The 17812-nt window shown below is 43.8% G+C and overlaps 1 protein-coding gene across 1 annotated transcript; it reads right to left on the bottom strand.

Moving 5' to 3' along the window:
* Window positions 1-347: 347 nt before the first annotated feature.
* On the bottom strand, window positions 348-17011 carry strn4 (striatin, calmodulin binding protein 4). Its single transcript, XM_047594890.1, has 18 exons — window positions 16475-17011; window positions 10187-10290; window positions 9951-10027; window positions 9652-9730; window positions 9360-9545; window positions 8350-8527; window positions 8092-8248; window positions 7426-7521; window positions 6957-7075; window positions 6684-6859; window positions 6538-6585; window positions 6321-6442; window positions 6064-6231; window positions 5818-5958; window positions 5615-5713; window positions 5427-5513; window positions 4845-5033; window positions 348-3436 (listed from the first exon to the last, which is right to left on the bottom strand). The coding sequence occupies exons 1-17, from the start codon at window positions 16796-16798 to the stop codon at window positions 4864-4866; spliced, it is 2331 nt and encodes a 776-aa protein (XP_047450846.1). The 5' UTR covers window positions 16799-17011; the 3' UTR covers window positions 348-3436; window positions 4845-4863.
* Window positions 17012-17812: the final 801 nt, after the last annotated feature.

The raw sequence follows: 17812 nt of genomic DNA, 5'->3' as shown, positions 1-17812 counted from the left end.
CGTTTGCTGAAGGGGAATTTTTTTGTCAGACACGGGAGGGTCTTATGAAGAACGATATTATTGTGGTCTAATATGGAAAACACACCAGTTTTGGAACTTGACTAATATTAGGCCCAAAAGCCAGAAAGTCACAGCGTGTACTCCACCAAATACGATCAGTTTTAAAACCTTAACTCTTGAATATGTGAAATAAATGACTAGCTATTCCTTTTTTAATAGCATGTATTCTCGACAGTATACAGTGTATTTTCTACTTTCCTATGTGTAAGCATTGATACTTCAATGTGTTTGTTTCGTTGCGTCTCATCCTTTACTAAAAAGCAAAAAAGACAACACACCACTCCCAATTCACTGTACAAAATGTTCATTTTTTTGTCTTTTCTTCCTTAATGACATACAACAGGGGACCCGTAAACAAACAAAATAAAGAACCAAACAAAAAAAAAGAAGAAATTAATTTGATACAAGCTAGAATGCAGTTCAAAAATATATACTAAAACAAAATGAATAAAAAGCAGGTCTCTTATCCCTTGTAGTTGGAGGAAATCGTTTGAATACAGCTTAATATGATGTACAAAATATCACACAGTGATAAATTGCTAATAAAAAAATAAAAACACAAAGAAACGAGAGTCCTTTACCTTGGCCTCTGACTCGTAACAGATCTTTTTATGTCTTATTTTCTTAATTTTTCATGTTTTTAATCTTTTTTTTTGTTTTTTTTTTTTTTAAACAAGTTTTACATTGCCATTATCAATCACAAGCAAGTTCTATGCCTAGCAAGGAAGAATGATTCACTTATGATACTACAGTATTCTTACATCTTAATAATCATGAAAGAAATGCAAAAATGAAATCAAGGAAATGATGGACATTTACAGCACACAATGGCAACTCTAGTCATCATTTACAACCTCTGTTTAGATCTTTTTTCTTTTTTCTTATTTTACTTGATGTGTCATACTGATTTGTCTTTATTCTCAGAGAGAGGTGGGGACAAGGTAGCTCAGAGCTAGAAAGAAAAGGTATCAGTAAATCTCACGGTCAAATAACTGTGAGCCACAGCAGGTTCTACCCTCGTAGAATTCGCCTCAGATTGTATAAGAAATACCTGCGGAACATTATTTTCTGCACCCTGTTTGTCCGCTCCATAAGCCTCTTTAGATGTAGTGCAACATGGAGCCAAATAGTAGTTAAACTGTGATAACAGGACGTTACGCCCAGCAGCAGTACGATAATGTAGTGGCACATAGCAACAGCAGTGTGACGTCCTCATTGGACACACACCACCACTGTTTGGAAAAAAAAAAAAATAAACATACGTGGAGATGAATTGTGAACGCTAGTGTCCCCGGTGATTTGTAAAAGGAGTGTTTAGGCTACTTTCAACACTTCGATCTGACTCCTAGTGTGACCCTGTAGTCTTGAAGAGGTTGAGGTTGCCCTGTTTTTCTTTTTTCTTCTCAGGGTAACAGGATAAAGTTATCTGACCATTAAAGGGCGACGTTTACTCACATCAAACTAACACCTGTCCTGTAGTTATCGGTGGGAAGGCAGAGCACAAACGTGCGTCTCAGAAGGACCAAGGTCTCCACCCAAATGTTCTCGGCCCAAAATAGCAGCGCCGTAACAGATCGGCAAGACGGGGATATCAACTGACACCCACGCATGATAAGTCAATACTTTCTTTTTATGGCTGACTTTAAAATTGACTTTGTTTTTCCTTTTCACCCCTTACCCAGCACTTCTTTTCAGAAAGCAGAGACCAGCTTTCACACCATTAGCTCCCTGGCTAATGTGCTACTTGTGCAACTGATGAAGAGGAGGGACCTCTATGCGCAAGTGAAGGTCAAGCTTCTCTTTCTTTTCTTTTCTTTTTACTTTTTTGTATTTTAGAAAGCTGGAATAAATAACAACAAGCTGCCTCCCACAAACTGGCACCAAAAGAAGATGATCTCTCATCCGAGGAAATACGTTTCTGTCTGGGAGGGGGTTCTCACTTTAGTTCTATCATTTTCAGCTCTGCACGCCCCTCCAGGCTGAAACAACCGACGTCATTCGCAGTGCTCCGATTAAAAAAAACGCAAACAGCGACTGCTGATTCTGAAATGTGACCACGTTTATGACAGATGATCCAACGAACGAATGAATGTCATTTAAAAAGGTGATGAATATGTCTATAGCCCGATGAGTGAGAAGCAGCCTCTCTGTCTCATGCGCGCAAACACACACAAAAAAAACATAACAGGTCCCTGATTCTGACTCGAGACTGACGAGGTCTTCCGTAGCACCGTGATTTAACTAGCGCATGTACAAACACACCCACACACGCACAAACAAACTCTTCTGTACAGTAAAAAGCACCAAATGGCACAATCTGTGCCATTTGAGGAGAGCGCACAGATCGGCCTCGAAGCCCTACAGCCTGCGGACCGTCACGATGTCTATCTGTAGCTCGGTAACTCGTTGTGAGGGCGTCAGTCTGTAGAAAGTGATCATGATTGTGGAAATTATTTATCTTGTACGGCAAAGTGACATTTAGTCTAACACACAGACACACACAAGCAGAGGCAGAATCATGGGGACGCTATGGTACTCGATCACACTATGCGACGAGGTGTCGTTCAGACAAAGGTCAAATTAAAGCTATTTGTTCAACACTGGTTAGTCACCGTCTAGTGGAGTCTCCTCACATCACACGCACGCGCGCACACACACAACTAAACATTCTTGAGCGCCAAATACAACACCCTACACACACACACACACACACACACACACTCTCTACCTGGAGTCTTTGGAATGTAATACATTGATTCCCAGTGCAGAGGTTGGGTCTGATGTTTTCTGCCAACACTGGGGCTTTTTCAGGTGATTCCTACACACGTGTGTTAGCCACAAGCAAACTCTCAAATATATAAAATAAAGATTTACAAAACAAGCTCTAAATATAAAATGAAATGTGATGGTGCGTTAGTGCATCGTGTGCAGTGTGAGAGTTTCTTTGTTGTTTCAAGCGCACGAAAACACACAAGCGGTGCTTTGTAGTAACCGTCTGGGAGAGAGAGAGAGAGGGGAAAAACAAAAAGAAGCAGAAAGGAATATTGTAGTGTAGAAAAAGTGTTACTCCAAACATGATTACTTGAAAACAGAGCAGCCAGGATTTTAAAGTTATAAAAAAGCATTACAAGATGTGATTAGTATTACAAGAAGTCACTGAGGCATCGGAGAACGGTGAGGAGTTGAGTGGGTGTGTGTGTGTGTGTGTGTGTGTGTGTGTGTGTGTGTGGGAGGGGGGGGGGGGGGTTACGTCCTGTGGCGATGGCCCAGCCAGTGGGTGGTGCAGGACGAGTGTGCGCGTAGTTTGTGTGTGGGAGCGGGTAAAATGTGTCCACTGTACTTCAGTCTGTTTAGGCCCAGTTGTGTTTGTAGGTCTCTGAAGGCAGAAAAAGAGGGAAAGCGAGGTTAGACAAACAGTTCAGACCTGCTCACAGCACAAATATAAAAAGGCACAAGACGTTATTTGCAGTGTAATTATAAATACACCATTGTTAGAGCCTCCTCCCCTGCTCTCTCCGCTAGCTTTTCTGCTGCAGGATATTGCTATGAGGGCATCTGTGTGGGCACACAGAGATTACATAAGCCCATCTCTAACCATTCTGTCTCTCTCCGTGCCTTCTGGTTACGGTCACTTTCTTCATTTGTTAGTCACTGACAACACCGAAGGCAGAGTGTGTGCTCGACGCTTTGGTTAACGCCACTACTGCTGGAGGTGTTTCTGTCTGTGCCAGTCAAACACCACCCTTTTCTTTGGGTGCCTGCCAAACATGATGTGACTCATATGTAACTCCGTAGCTCATATGTGAAACGGACTCTGCAGAGCGTGAGCAGGTCTATAAACATCTCTACCATCCTTCAGAGTGGGAGAACAGGGATTCCCAGATTCATGGAGGATGCAGCAGCAAATGGAAATGATGGGACCTTGAAAGACCGCCATGGTGTTTGAATAACCTACTTTGTGTATATATCTTCTTCGACTGCTCTTATAGCGGTGCTGATTGTATTTTATGTAGCCCTGTCACTTATCGTTTTGGAGAAAACTGCAGAAAATCCAAAATCGCCCTAAACTCAGAAGTGTCCCAACATGTTTCATCTCCCAGAAAAAGTTGGCCCGGTAAATTTTCAATTGGCTTCTCTTCCTACTTCCTGTGATGGGCTAAGTGGAGGGGTCAGCTTGGCAGACGTTTAGCCGTCATTCCATTTGGGGAAGGGGAAATGTCAGGTTTGTGCGTGCCAGTCATTTTCCTTGGGAGAGATGAAAATTTGGTCTCTGTTTGTTTTGTCAATGGCTTTGCTATTTGGCTTGTTTTGACAGGGTCCTTATCTGGGGTTTTATGGTGCCTGTTTGGAAAGGAGTGCATTTCCCCTCTTAGCTTTTCTTTCCTCTCCGTCACTGGCTATGAGCTGAATTACGACTCAAGCTATAAAAAAAAAAGGCTAATGTTTATAGTGAGTAAATAAAATAAAGCCATTTAGGATTATATTCCCAGACTTTGGAAAGCTTCATTTTGATTACATAGCTTTCTTTTTAAGAGGCCGGCTGAGCCAAATATACAGATCCTCACATGTAAAATGCGCTTTTAATGGAAGGGTAATAATGCATGTTATATTATATGAGAATATGAGAGGAGGGTGGCTATTTACACAAGATTTCTAACCATAGCATATCTAACTGGTCCGTCTCACTGGATTTAAGCAGGCGAAATGTGTAAACTCCCCCAACAACCCCCACCCTCTATGCCCTACTGTTGTTCCTTCTTGGCATACCCCCTCCACCATCTCACCAGAATGACGACAGTGCTGTCAGACAAAGATCTTGGCAAGTGCGTCTGCGCCTGCGCTGGCAATGAAGGGCTGGGAAGAGTGGAAGGCCACGTCATGAATGGCCTCGTCATGCTTCTTCCTGTGGGCAGTGATCTCCTGCACGCACGTCCTGTTGTCCAGCATCCACAGGCGCACTGAGCAGTCATGGCCTGGAGGTGGCAAGGGGAGCAAAGACGACGGTGTCAGGAACAGGTTGTGTTGTGCTGCATTGTAATTTTAAACTGCACATTGTACAGAAGATGTCTGGATGTTTACAATTAGCCTAGTAACATCTTTACATGACAAAGAAACATTTCGCTGTTGAAAATTTGCATTTGCATCACATCGTTTTTAAACAGCTATTACCCATAGATGAATTCCTGCTAAATAACTGCCATGACTGCAGAATTATTAAGGTAAACTCTTGGCAATAAACCATCTGTCTGAGTAAACACACGTTCTACGAAAACAGATGCTTTTCAATTAGGGATCTGAACTATTTTAAAGATTATCTTCATCACAGAGAAACCAAATTTCTAATTTTAAAACTAGGGAGTACTCACTGCCAGAGATGAGGTAAGTGCCTTTAGGATCTGTAGTGAGACAGGTGACAGCATCTAAGTGAGCCACCATTGAGTGGACGACTTTCCCTGCACAAGGACACAAAGCAAGTGTATTTAGATGCGTTCATATTCCAGAAAAAAAAGAAAAAAAAACTGATTAGGGCAAAGGAAACACCTCCTGCAGATACCTGTCTTGTTGTCTAGGAAGCGGATGGTGCGATTCTCGTGTGCAGTGACGGAGATGGACTCAGACGGGTGACTGACAACGCGGTTGATCAGCTCGCTGCCTGCAGTCGAAAACAATTCACTTCAATTACTGTGCGTTCTATTTAGGCGTTTCCTGTAACGTCTGAACAGCGGTTACAAACTGGCGATCGCATGCATAACGTACCATCTTTGGTCTGCGTCTCCAGCGCAGTGACACTCTGCTCTGTGTTGAGGTCATAGAGCAGCGTCTCGCCGCCGTCAAATGACGCCACCACCTGGTTGGGGTCAGTGGCCACAAATGCCACCGAGGTGGGCGTTCCATGCTCTGGAAAAAAGACAAGACACGATGATGTTATCGGAACTCAACGCTACAACAAAGCTCAAGAGCAAACCGGCACAGTCAAAGAAAAGAAAGAAAAAAGATGTCTACCTCTCTCCTTATTGAAGACAGACAAGCAGGGAGATGAGTTCTGAGGGTCCCAGATGCGAATGGTGCCATCAGCTGAGCATGAGGCGAGGCGATGGTGAGCTGAAGAGTAAGTCAAACCCCAGACGCTGTCCTCGTGGCCTGCTAGTACGCTGCTCTCAATGCCCGGATCTGGACAGAGTAAAACATTTTTTTTTAAAAAAAAAGAATAGACTAAATAGGAATATGGCTGAACTCTCAGCAGTTGGCAAGGACCTCACCATAGTTATCATACGGATCCACATTGAGGTCTGGCATCTTCCAACACCTGACGGTCCCATCCAGACCTCCACTGTAGCAGGATTCTCCATCCTCGCCCATAGTCAGAGACAGAACAGCTCCACTACACAAAAACAGAGAGGCGTCAGTGGATCGCACCACATCCGTGCTTTGGAATAACGTGAATGAGTATCTGTATGCGTCTCCACCTGGACTCACCTGTGTGCTCTAAATGTGTAGATGGGCTCAACATCCAAAGCTGCGTTCCTGTGGAGAGACACGGTGTGTTAATTATGTTTCTTATTATTTTTGTTTGAGTTTATATTTGTGTTATATCTGCATTTACATGAGTAAGATGTTCTTACTTCTTAGAGTGCATTGCCTTGTTGAGGTTCCACAGTTTTAGTGTGCCATCCTCGGAGGCTGTGAGCAGCACTGCTTGGTTGGGGTGAAAGGTCAAAGCGCGGATGGCGTCGAAGTGGCTGCGTAGTGTGAAACGAGGGTTCCATGTCTTCTTGAACTCCTCTCTGTTGTCCTGCATCTGACGGGACACCCATTTAAAAAGAGTGAGTGTTCAAATAGCACACGTAGGCTGGATTGTATATTGCGTAAGTGACCAAAACAGATGTGTAAATTACATCCATGGAGAGATCGTTGTCGTTGGCAACGGTGAGATCCGCAAGTTCACCCAGGTTCATGTCCCCTCCTCCGACCGCATCCATAATGAAGACATCAGACGAGAAACCCAGGGCACCACCTGCAGGTTGGGGGTGGAAAAGCACAATGGTTTATCACAGAATCTTGACAAATATTATGGCTCTATAAAAACAGACTGGGATATCTATAAATTGTAGCAATAGATGTTATGATATTCCATAACCATTTCCTTACTCCCACACCATGTACCGGGGGAAATATTTATAGGTGTAATAACAACCTTGCAAGTTTCCCACCTACGCAGGTTTTAAAAATGAGACAGCCTCTAAAACCGAGATTAAGCCCCTAATCTACAATACAATCATGCACGTTGGATAGGGGTTAGACTCAGGAGAACTACTTCAGATAGGACAGTCTATTGTTTTCTATGGTCACATTTAGTGGTCTTACCTTCCCCGGAGCGAGCCTGTCCTGATACGGAGGGGGGCGGGGCAGGTTTAGGGGGGAAGTCCGACATCATGCCTTGTAACTTGTTCCTGCGGTTCTCTGAACCCAGCAAGAGGAGAGAGACACAAAACATCCCGTCATGCCGACAGGCGGAGGGAGGACGGAGACGCCATCAGATGGACGGATAAAAGACAAGAGAAGGCAGAAAAAAGGCAGAAAACATAGACTTCATTCTTAAACACAATAGCAGCAGACACAGTTTGGTTTTAAAGGTCGAAGTCTATAAAAGCACCAAGCTACAGAGTAAATATGATTCAAAGAATGACATGTGAACACATACAAAGAAGAAGGCAGCATGCGTGGTAACCTTTGGAAATGTCCCCGGACCACAGAGAGTGCATCTACAGACAGAGATGACGGCTACACAGCTCTATAGAGTCACAGACTGACAGCTCGTGAAACAGGACAGAGAGACAGGTGGTTGGGAAAAGAGGTTGGTTTTATTGACAAGAAGAGATGCCAAGACACAATGAGAAGTAAAAGATAAAAAGGTGAGCGAAGGGGTTGTGGGGTGAGGGTGGAGGGGGGGAGGGCAATAAAGACAGATACACTGGTGGCAGTGATTCTGGCAGTGCTGGTGCTGATGGTGTTGCTACGGCAACAGCGTACCTAACTCCCGTCCGTCCCCCGAGATCCGGGCCTCTCCCGCCCCCTCCCCATCCTCCCCCGAGCCCAGGAAGTCAAATTCACTGAGGGCATCTTCAGAGTCGTCTTCGTCCTCCTCATCCTCGGGGTCCAGATCCGTGGTCATAGGCTCGGAGCCCATCTGGACACGAGAACACAGCAGTGAGGGGTCAGTGGGTCAGCTTTCAGGAATACAGCCTGTCGTGATAATTGTTTAGTTCAATTTCTCATCGGCGATCGTACCTTTACTCGAGACTTTTTGTTCTTGCGCGGACCATCGATGCAGTCAGTGGCCATGCCTTGGAAGTCATCTTCCTCGTCGCTGTCGTCTTCATCATCGTCCTCACAGCCGTGCAGGAAGGGGATCTTGTCCAGCACTGAGCCACCCACACGTTCCTTCGAGCTTTCCTTACCCGCGTTCCTGCAAACAAATACATAGTTTACACTTTCTCCCGTCCATGCTATGAAGAATGGACTTATAATGATTAGAATACTTTACAGGAGGAGAGTTGCAATTAAACTGCATAACATATAGTTTTTTTTTTTTCAATCAACAGTAGAGTACGGCAATTATTTGCTTGATATTTATTCGACACAAAACTAACTCAGAAAACTAAACTTTATCTTTGTCCAATAATAAGTCCCAAACCTTAACTGGCATCTTAGGATGCACCGTTTGTCATTTGCCATCAAATTTCATCTTGTGCAGACAAATGTGCATAAGCTGTGCTCAAAATGTCGTCTTATGATGCACTGACAAACTGTTTCTAGGAGCTCTACTTAACTTCAGTTCATTTCTGCTTTCTAGAAAAGCACGGTTTATTATAGGATACCATTCAACAATACATTATAAAATAGTCAGCTTATCCAGAACATATCCTGATTAAGATTACGTGTGAACCCTATCCCGTTTCGAGGTCTTTGTTATCGTGTTTCAACATCAGATTATGGCATTATGTGTAAATCAGGCCACATCCGCCAAGACCGAAAATCTCCTGTGTCAATGTTTAATCAGGGAATTTTGACGACTCATGACAAATGCAAGACAATTAAAATTTGATTAGGTGGAAAAAAAATAGTAAGTTATGAACACCGCAAGGAAATGTCAAGATTTCGTTTCACTCATACAGAGCGTATTGATTTATGGTCTTGTTCTGGAAAGTGTAGACGCTTCCTGTTCCAGCACTACTCACATTACTGTCCTCATTTGTGAAGTAGCAGCAGAGATGGAGCGCCCTCTGCCACAGTCTCACCTTTTAATTTGTTCCTCTATTTGTCTGACCAGCAAGGACTCTCCACCTGCTCGCGGCCCAGGCTCTGGACAGCTTTCAATGGCTGGGGGTCCGTTAGCCTCGGGGCTGCTCCGCCCGAGCAGAGAACGCACACGCTTAGACCGCATGTCCAGGATAGTGTCTGAATAACCCACCTCTTCGAGGTATCTACGTTCACAGGAAAAAAAAAATACACATATATATAAATTATTCAGCCACAATAAAGTTTTAATGAAACACAGTATGATAAGAAAACAATCGGACGATGCCGTACTTGCGTAGTAGCTGGCGTCCCTCCTTCCAGGACATCTGATTGGCTGGCTCAGAGTCTGACTCAGCCGGCCCATTGGGAACTACAGAAAATAGATTTGTCAATAGTGATGCAACAGCAAGCCATGTGCAGGAAAAGAGAGAAGCAAAAACTTTGAGTCACTGTACACTGAATGTACAGCCGCAGTAAAATATGCCGCAGCAGATACAGCAAAAATAAAGAATAGCTGGAATCAAGTAAAGAATAGCTGGAATCGAGTAAAGAATAGCTAGAATCGAGTAAATGAAATGGGTTAAACATACGTTGCTCTGCCTCCAGCTCTGGTTTCTTGTCTCCAGGACTCTGGTCGTTTCCTGTCTTCAACTTCTGGTGCTTGGCTCTGCAGCCACGCAAAAGACCACATGAGGGCAACATTACAAGCAAATCTTTCACAACCAAAAATCAACTATACCAGAAGCACCAAGCAAACCACTGAGACAGTGTTAATGAATAACAGACACAAGGGCAGGAAGAGGAACTGTCCTTTCATTTGTTTTACCTCTCTTGTTTGAGAGCGTACTCCAGCATTTTGATCCGCCTCACCAGGTCCTGTTTCATGTTCTCCTGCCCTTTCCTCTCGCCCTGTAGGAACGCCACCTGAGCCTGAAACACACACGCATACAAAAGATGGTTAGAAAAAAAAAAAAACATACACAAAGTACATTTTAAAAAACAAAAACTAAATAAAAAAAACAGCACATATGCCACACACTTTGGCTAACACGTTGACTTTGCCATGTGTTTTGTGCACTGATGAAGAAACAAAATGCTCTGTCTCAATTAGAACAAGTCAGTGAAGCATCTGATATAAACAAAGATCACAAGCAGAGAAGAAGAAAGTTTGATGTGACAAGCGCAGTGAACTCGATTCCTAAAAACCCAGAGGAATAAGTAGAGGGTTGTGGACCGGAGGTTGTTATATTTAACTTTTCCTAACCGAGGCCTGCAGAAGAAGAAAAACAAGACACGGACCGAGCGGCCGAACTCAAACACCCACTTTTAAGACACATCCTTCCTTGCTCTGCTTCCTCTCTCATTTCCCATCCATTTCCTTCCTCGCTGCTGATAAAATTCTTACCTCGAGGAAGGAGATGTTCACTGCCCATTGTCAAAGGACTTTGCGTGAAGACAGAAGAGTGATAATGAGATAAATGTCAAGTTCTTACACGGGCTATATGAAGAGATCGGCTTCCTTTGAGCAAGTAACTAAAATACCAAGCGGCTTACGGACAAGACAGATTCATAAAGCAGGTTTTATGTATATTACACACAAGGTGAGGGGGTTGGAGTTGGTACCACCAGGCAGCAAACATCTTGCCTTTTGTTGTCTGGAAGGGAAAATACCCTTTTGGGAAAAGAAACAACAGTGACTTCGATTAAAAGTAGGGTAAGAAGGCCTAACCAGATTCCTACTCTGCCAAGTGGTGCTGGAGCATTAGTGCAGCTTGTTTTACAGCCCATTTCTCCTCTGCACGCCCCTGCCTGTGTCCACCAGTCCGCTCCCATACACACACATAAAAAAAAAAAAAAAACTAGCACAGTCTAAAAACGCCATCTCACGGGGCAGACACTTGGTCAAGCCGGGGAGCGGAGCGAATCTCAGAGGGAAGACACACATACAGAGAAACGGAGACGGGCAGCCGGGAGGGCTAGTGGACCACGGGATAATCTGCCAAGCAAACCTTGCTGCTCTGCTGCTGCGTAATCCTGACTAATGCAAAGTGATTTTATATGCTTATCTGAGAGTTTTGGAGATAACTGCCAAAGCCGGCATGTCGACATCACAGGCAAACACAGAGAACAGTGTGCGGTTTACATGACCTAAACCAGGAGGAGCTGCAAAAAACAAAACAAAAAGAATCTCTGATAAATAAAACAAAACAACAATTGAATTAAATAAATCAAGTGAAACATGAACAAGTCTGCTTAACCACACAGAAAGTCATGTAGTGCTCATACATCATTCATCGCGGTTATGCGGTTCATAAAATCTTCAGCTGTAACGGCAGATTTTCTAATAACACACAAGCAGTAATTGTGCAGCCGTTTTGCAACGACACACGCAAAGCTGTGTTTGTGCATCTCACACAGGCAGAGACACTTGCTCCAGTGTGACATAATCCAACACAAATGTTAGAATACACGCTAAGGAGAGCTCGGGCCGTTGCGATAACTGGGCAGAGTCACAGTGTGGGAGGTTCGGATATCTGCAGGCAGCGTGCACATTATATACCGGACACTAAATATAGTTGAACGCAGATGGAACGCGAGTGAAGTTTGAACAAGAAATAAATAAATAACAGTTTCCATTAAATTTGCATTTTCAGATTTAAATGTGCTCCTATTTCAATAAAGTTTGCGTGACCTCCTGTCGGTCGAGCGGAGGCCGACGTGGGTAAAATCTGTCAAACGGTGTGCAATTTGAGATCTTCTGTACACATATAAACAAACCTTAGGCTCCTCTGTGTACTGACTAAACTGGTGATTTTTTTGTCAGCTCAGCCGGGACACGCCACCCCGCTTAAAATCCGAGACTCAGCTACGGAGAGGTGCCCGCTAAGCTGAACAATTCAAATCAGTCTTTTGCAATTTCCACCTCTGAGCTGCTTCACCTTTACAGGGCAAGGCCACGCATTTTTTTACACCTACTCACACGCGGACGGGCTGCAACCTGCCCTCACACACACGTACGCAGATAACCATCGCTGCCCTGTGTAGCAGCCTCACGCTGCGCTCCCACAAAGACAGGTTCCCACTAGTGCCCTCGACCTCAAATCACTCACACAATAAGACACAAATATGCATGCGAGGCATTTTTTTTTCCTGGTACATAAAGGTATTCAAAACAGAGGGATCATTGTGTCAAGGGGATTTATTTCTTACATCATGTTTTTTTTCTATTACATACCAAGTTATTCTTTGTCTCTGACCATATTTGGCTTTCTCTTTGTTTCCACTGTATTTGCCTTTGAAAGTGGAACCATAAAAAGGTTCAGTAAATACGATGATGAATGAACAGATGAAATACCAGGCTGTTTAAGAAATCAAAAGGAATTTTCAAAGCATTACATTGCTGTTAAAATAGACGCTAAAAACTGAAAAGCTCCTCTGAAGCTCTGAAGGCTCCTCTGAATAGATGCAAAGTATTTTCGTTTTTTTTTTGTTTTTTTTTGCCATTTTCCTGCTTCAGACTGGGACATGCTTCTTTTTACTCATATGTGGGACCGGGGTCAACAGACGTGAGACAAAGCCATTCATCAGCCACTAAAGTCGTTCTTATCGACGACACCTAAAGCAGGAGCGAAAGTATCGAGACGCAAACAGATCAAAAAACTGCTTTCATCATGAAAGGTAAAATAAAACAGAGTTCTAGCTATTAAGCCCACAAATGTCAATAAGTAACAAAAAACATCAGACGGCCTTTTGGTCATTCAATACCGCCACAACAATAATGGCGCTGCGGTTATTTTCTTCCATAATAATATGTTGGTGAACGAACAAAGCCTAAAGTACAAAAGAACCCTGCTGCGAATAAACCTGCCCACAGGATCTCTTTTCCTGTGGGTGGGTTTTCCTCCATGTGGCCTACTGCCACTGACCTTTCCAGAGTTTGCTGTCGCACGGAGAGCTGACACGTTTAGCCTCTTCCGCCGCTCCTTCTCTACTAGCTGCAGAACGGGGTCAAGGGCAGCTTTCCTCCTCCACTGGCCACCCTCCATCTTTTCATCCCTTCATCCCCAAGAGAGAATCCACGGGCAGACAAGTAGAGCAACGCACTTTTCTGGGACAGTGTGCTTGGATGGAGAGCGCCGGAGTGTGTGCATGCAGCGCCAGAGCAAGTAGCTAGACAATGACATGATTAAAAGTAGGGCTTCCAACTAAAGTTTGATTAGAGGATGCGCCACTGGGGAGATAAAATCTTGCAAGTCATGAATGACGGAACCGAAAAAAAAAAAAAAGAGATTTTCAAGATTTCATGGGAAGAGGGGGGAGGTCTGCGATGATAATAATTATAAGAGAACTGCATACAGATAAAAAGAAAACTCACACATGGAACAGGAGCGCCGCAAGTCTGTGTGGGCGGGAGGAAAACAGTGTAATGAGACTATACATATGGACTTCATATGTGTGTCATGACTGAGAGCATAGAGCTATTAATTAGAGATGTGTACCAAGGAGCCCGGAGGCCCACACTGAACAGTCACTAGTAATATATTCTACGCTACATGACACAGTTAATCAAATTAAAATGATGAAAATGAAAAGAATGCAAACAGAGACAGGTGAGGGTCTTCCAGTCTCCCTGAAGAATAAGTGCCGTGCATTATATCTGAGTCAAAGTCTATTAAATTATAATGAGCACCAGGCAAAAACAAACTAATAACAACAAGCTTGTTCAGACATGATGCACGAGCAGTGCGGCTTCATACAACGTTATACTGCTAAAAGCTGTCTAAGTATCTGAAGGACAGAGGGACACAGACCACCACCTGTCCCCCTGCTCGAGCTAGGGCGTCCCACCTGGCCCAGAGCGGGAAGCGCTTTCATTCCTGACCTGTCAATGGAGACAAGGCGCCACAGGTGGCCATTCACACTAAAGCCGCTCTCGCAGATACAGCACATGTGTTAAGGCCTCGCAAAGACACGCCATACTAGAGGCAAAGACATCCACACTGTCGCACGAAAAGTCACACACTTGTAACATGTCAGCGTTTATTTCCTGTCGCACACTGCCTGCGGTTTTGCCGCCCGTGGGATCCATGAGTTTTTGCGTGATGCTCCCTTTTAGCCTTTGAAATCAAGTGCGCGAAATGCCATGTGTAGGCAATATGTGAGCGAACTATATGCACAGTGTGTTGTTAGCTGTGCAGGATATGGCCAGGGGGGACGCTAACTGGCATGCTGAGAGCGCTGCAGGCATTTTGGCAACAAAAGCCAGAGGCCTGTGGACTGCGGGTGTTAAAATGTAAGCTGGGTCAATTTTTCAGCCGGGTAATTCAGCGATCCTCGCTCTGTCTCTCCGTGTCTCTTTCTCCGTATGGGATGTGGTGCTAATTGTGTCAGTGAAACCAAACCATGTGCAGAAAATACACGCATGCAAACAAAGTTCCATAACAAGCATTAACGGCATATCAAGCATGACGATGGCCTGCCTCCGACTTCCATTCTTTCCCGCGCGTATAAGAGCAGCAAGCACAGGCAATATGTGATTATTCATCCATATTTTATCAAGCTCCTATTTATAGCTACATATGTTTGAGTTGGGGGCAAAGTGAGTAGCAGAGTGACAGAAGGGAGGCAGTGACAGGTTTTATCTGTTGTGTTCTCGGCTCGTGAACTCCGGTTTGTCGTAAATTAAAAGAAAACTACGGTTAAAGGAAGACAACCTCATATGGGCTCATGAATTAAAATAAAAGATGACGCGTTCTTCATTCCAAGCCCAGAAACATATTTTTGCGTGTGTGTGTGTGTTTTTCTGCCATTTCTTAATCCTGAAACAATTTGATGAGTAAGCACAGTCTTGCCCAGAAATGCTCTGCCTCACAGTTACATGCTTGCAGGAGAGCTGCATAGTACAACCTCTGTTTTGTGCTGTTGGCCAAAAATTAACTGGGACCATCAGGGGACTCATGCCTTGCTCAATGGCATGTCTAGGGCACTTAGTCACACATTCAGGCAGATCTTCCAATCGCTTTTACAGATTCACATCAATGACCTTTAAGGATGCAAGCCCACTTATCAAAAATGATAGTACATAGGTTTGTGAGTGTGTGGTCATTCTATACTTGACCACATATTTCATGCACAAAAATCTCACCATTTCGGTCAACAGTTTATAAACCGTTCTTATGATGGAATGGGTCTTGTCAATAATCTAAGTCAGTCGAAAAAGAGTGAACTGGAACTTACGAACTGAAAAACAATAAATTAATCAGTCGCGTTAACTAACCGAACCACTCACGCATCCATCAGTTTGAAAGAAACCAGGTGAAATGCTGATTTCGCCTTCCACATATCTTTGCTGGAGATCACTTCTCATCTGAATATGATTTCGTACAAAAACTAGGTACTTGCCTGGTGTGCACGGCCTCTGTTCAAAGGTCACCCTGATCGCTTTATTCCAGTAACAGTTTAGTGATTAAAATAGCTATGACTAATGACTTAAGCAAAGAAAGTATATGCTGGAATAACTTATTCCAATGGGAAGTCACAGATGTGGGTCAATGTTATCATTTTTTAAAACACAACAGTACAACCACAGATGACTTGATTTGTTCCTGTGAAGTATAAAAAAAGAGACAATTATCTGCTTCGAAAGTATGTTGGCACATAAATGCCAAACTCAAGTCTTAAATAGATTGTGGTCCAGGCGTGTATTTGATGTTACCTGTATAAATATTGAGAGACATGGTAGCCACACCTTAACTGTTTACCTGCCTTATTTGCAGGACAGCTTGCTCGCTTTTTGCAGGATGGCATAAACCTACAATTTATAAAACCTACAATTTATAATGTGAATCTGATCAGGAGATATTGATTATTGGATAAACTACTTATGTTTAAAAGCTTCCCCTGGATGTTTTTCTTTTAGCGGTCAATTCAGTCTCCACGTTTTTATTTACTGTCTAGTAATAACCCGTACACTATGAGATCCAATTGGCATTTTGTCGATTTGAAACCTGAATGTATGTGTACAATCGCAGAGGACAACTGAGGGAGCTCCTGCAATATCCGTTCTGGCCTTTATTCGGCGTTACCGCTGCAGCTTAGGGATAAACAAATTTACCCTGAGTTCGTCTCTCTCAGCCTCCCAGCGGTATTTCTCGGCCTGGAATCGTCCCCACTCGTACTGGATGAAGTGCAGGATCCCAGGAAGCGTCATACTCGCGTCCCCGTCCTGCTGCTCCCGAGACTGCAACGATCCGGGGACGGCCCCGGCTGCCGCTGCCGCCGCCGCTGCCATCGCCCCGGTCATCGCAGCTGATGTCGCCTGGCCCGGTGCTGCTTTGGGCCCGTTTGGGTTGCGCCCCACTCCGCTGCCGCCGCCGCCGCCGCCACCGCCGCCTCCGGAGTTCGGGTTTGGTCCTCCGCCGGATCTGTCCGCCTCCATTTTAACCGTTCAACCTTTCGCCAGGATAATGGGGTGGAAACGGGCAGAATGTACGAACAAAAAAATAATAAAAAAAAGTACCCCGTACCCTTTACCGACCCAGTAGCACTCCGCTATAAAAGCTATCCTCCTTTCTTCCTTTTCTCTCACGCGCAGAACAAAATTGCTATTCAGCTGGTCAATACTACACTTCCGCTTTCACACCTTCAACATAAATCACGACCCGAGTCACACGTTTGTAGCCTCGCTTCTTGTTCGTTGGCCAGTTTGCCATTTTTGCACAAATTCTTTACTGGTAACGTACGAACAACTACGAGATAAAACGCCACCAAAGGGCGGCAGTTCAATGTCATTTGTTAAAAACAAATGTTTAAGTTGTGTTTGTGACTCTTATTTTGTACTCCCGGATCTGTTTCCTCCCCCTTGTGTTTGCTGATGTTAATGCCCAGTGTGGGTGACAAATAAAGGGCCATGTATTCTGTAATACACAATGAACATGTCGCTAGGGGAGTTCATTTCCTGCCATTTTGTGAGCAGAGATGTTTGATGATCATAAAGCTGATCGAAATATCTGCAACACTACCTCCGGTTTGTACGTAAATATAAAAAGAAATCTGCGCACGCGTGATTTTTAAAAGGCATTTAGGGTTGCTCATGCCGTACATGATGATTAGATCTGTTATATCCACGACTCCCTGTTCTAAAAATGAACACTTGTATATTCAAGTTTTAAAGAAAATTGAAAAATCAAATCCTGAAGAACGTCTGACGACACAAATATGAGGCAATCTACTGAAGTAAAGAAGGAGACTTTAAAGTAGCGTATCACGAAACAAGCAAAGAATGTATTTTTCCAATACTCACGATAAAAGCAAACGTCTTTACCTCCTACATCATATTGAATAGCTGATGTTAAAGGATGTGTGTTTTTCTTCTAAAACGGAGAAAACTAAATAACACGGTAATGATAATATTATATATAGATAATAATATAATATAATATTCGGATGCGTG

The sequence above is a fragment of the Mugil cephalus genome, chromosome 9 (genome assembly GCF_022458985.1).
Source record: "Mugil cephalus isolate CIBA_MC_2020 chromosome 9, CIBA_Mcephalus_1.1, whole genome shotgun sequence".
NCBI classification, from domain to species: Eukaryota; Metazoa; Chordata; class Actinopteri; order Mugiliformes; family Mugilidae; genus Mugil; species Mugil cephalus.
The sequence above is the reverse complement of the archived record's forward strand: the minus strand, read 5'-3'. Positions and strand labels throughout refer to the sequence as shown.

Excerpts from the sequence above, each read along its gene's own strand:
- strn4 (XM_047594890.1), bottom strand. The coding sequence starts at position 16,798 with ATGGAGGCGGACAGATCCGGCGGAGGACCAAACCCGAACTCCGGAGGC. Across the intron at positions 10,028-10,186 it reads TACGCTCTCAAACAAGAGAG|AGCCAAGCACCAGAAGTTGA; the intron begins GTAAAACAAATG and ends GCGTGGCTGCAG. Across the intron at positions 6,232-6,320 it reads GGATCCGTATGATAACTATG|ATCCGGGCATTGAGAGCAGC; the intron begins GTGAGGTCCTTG and ends TACTCTGTCCAG.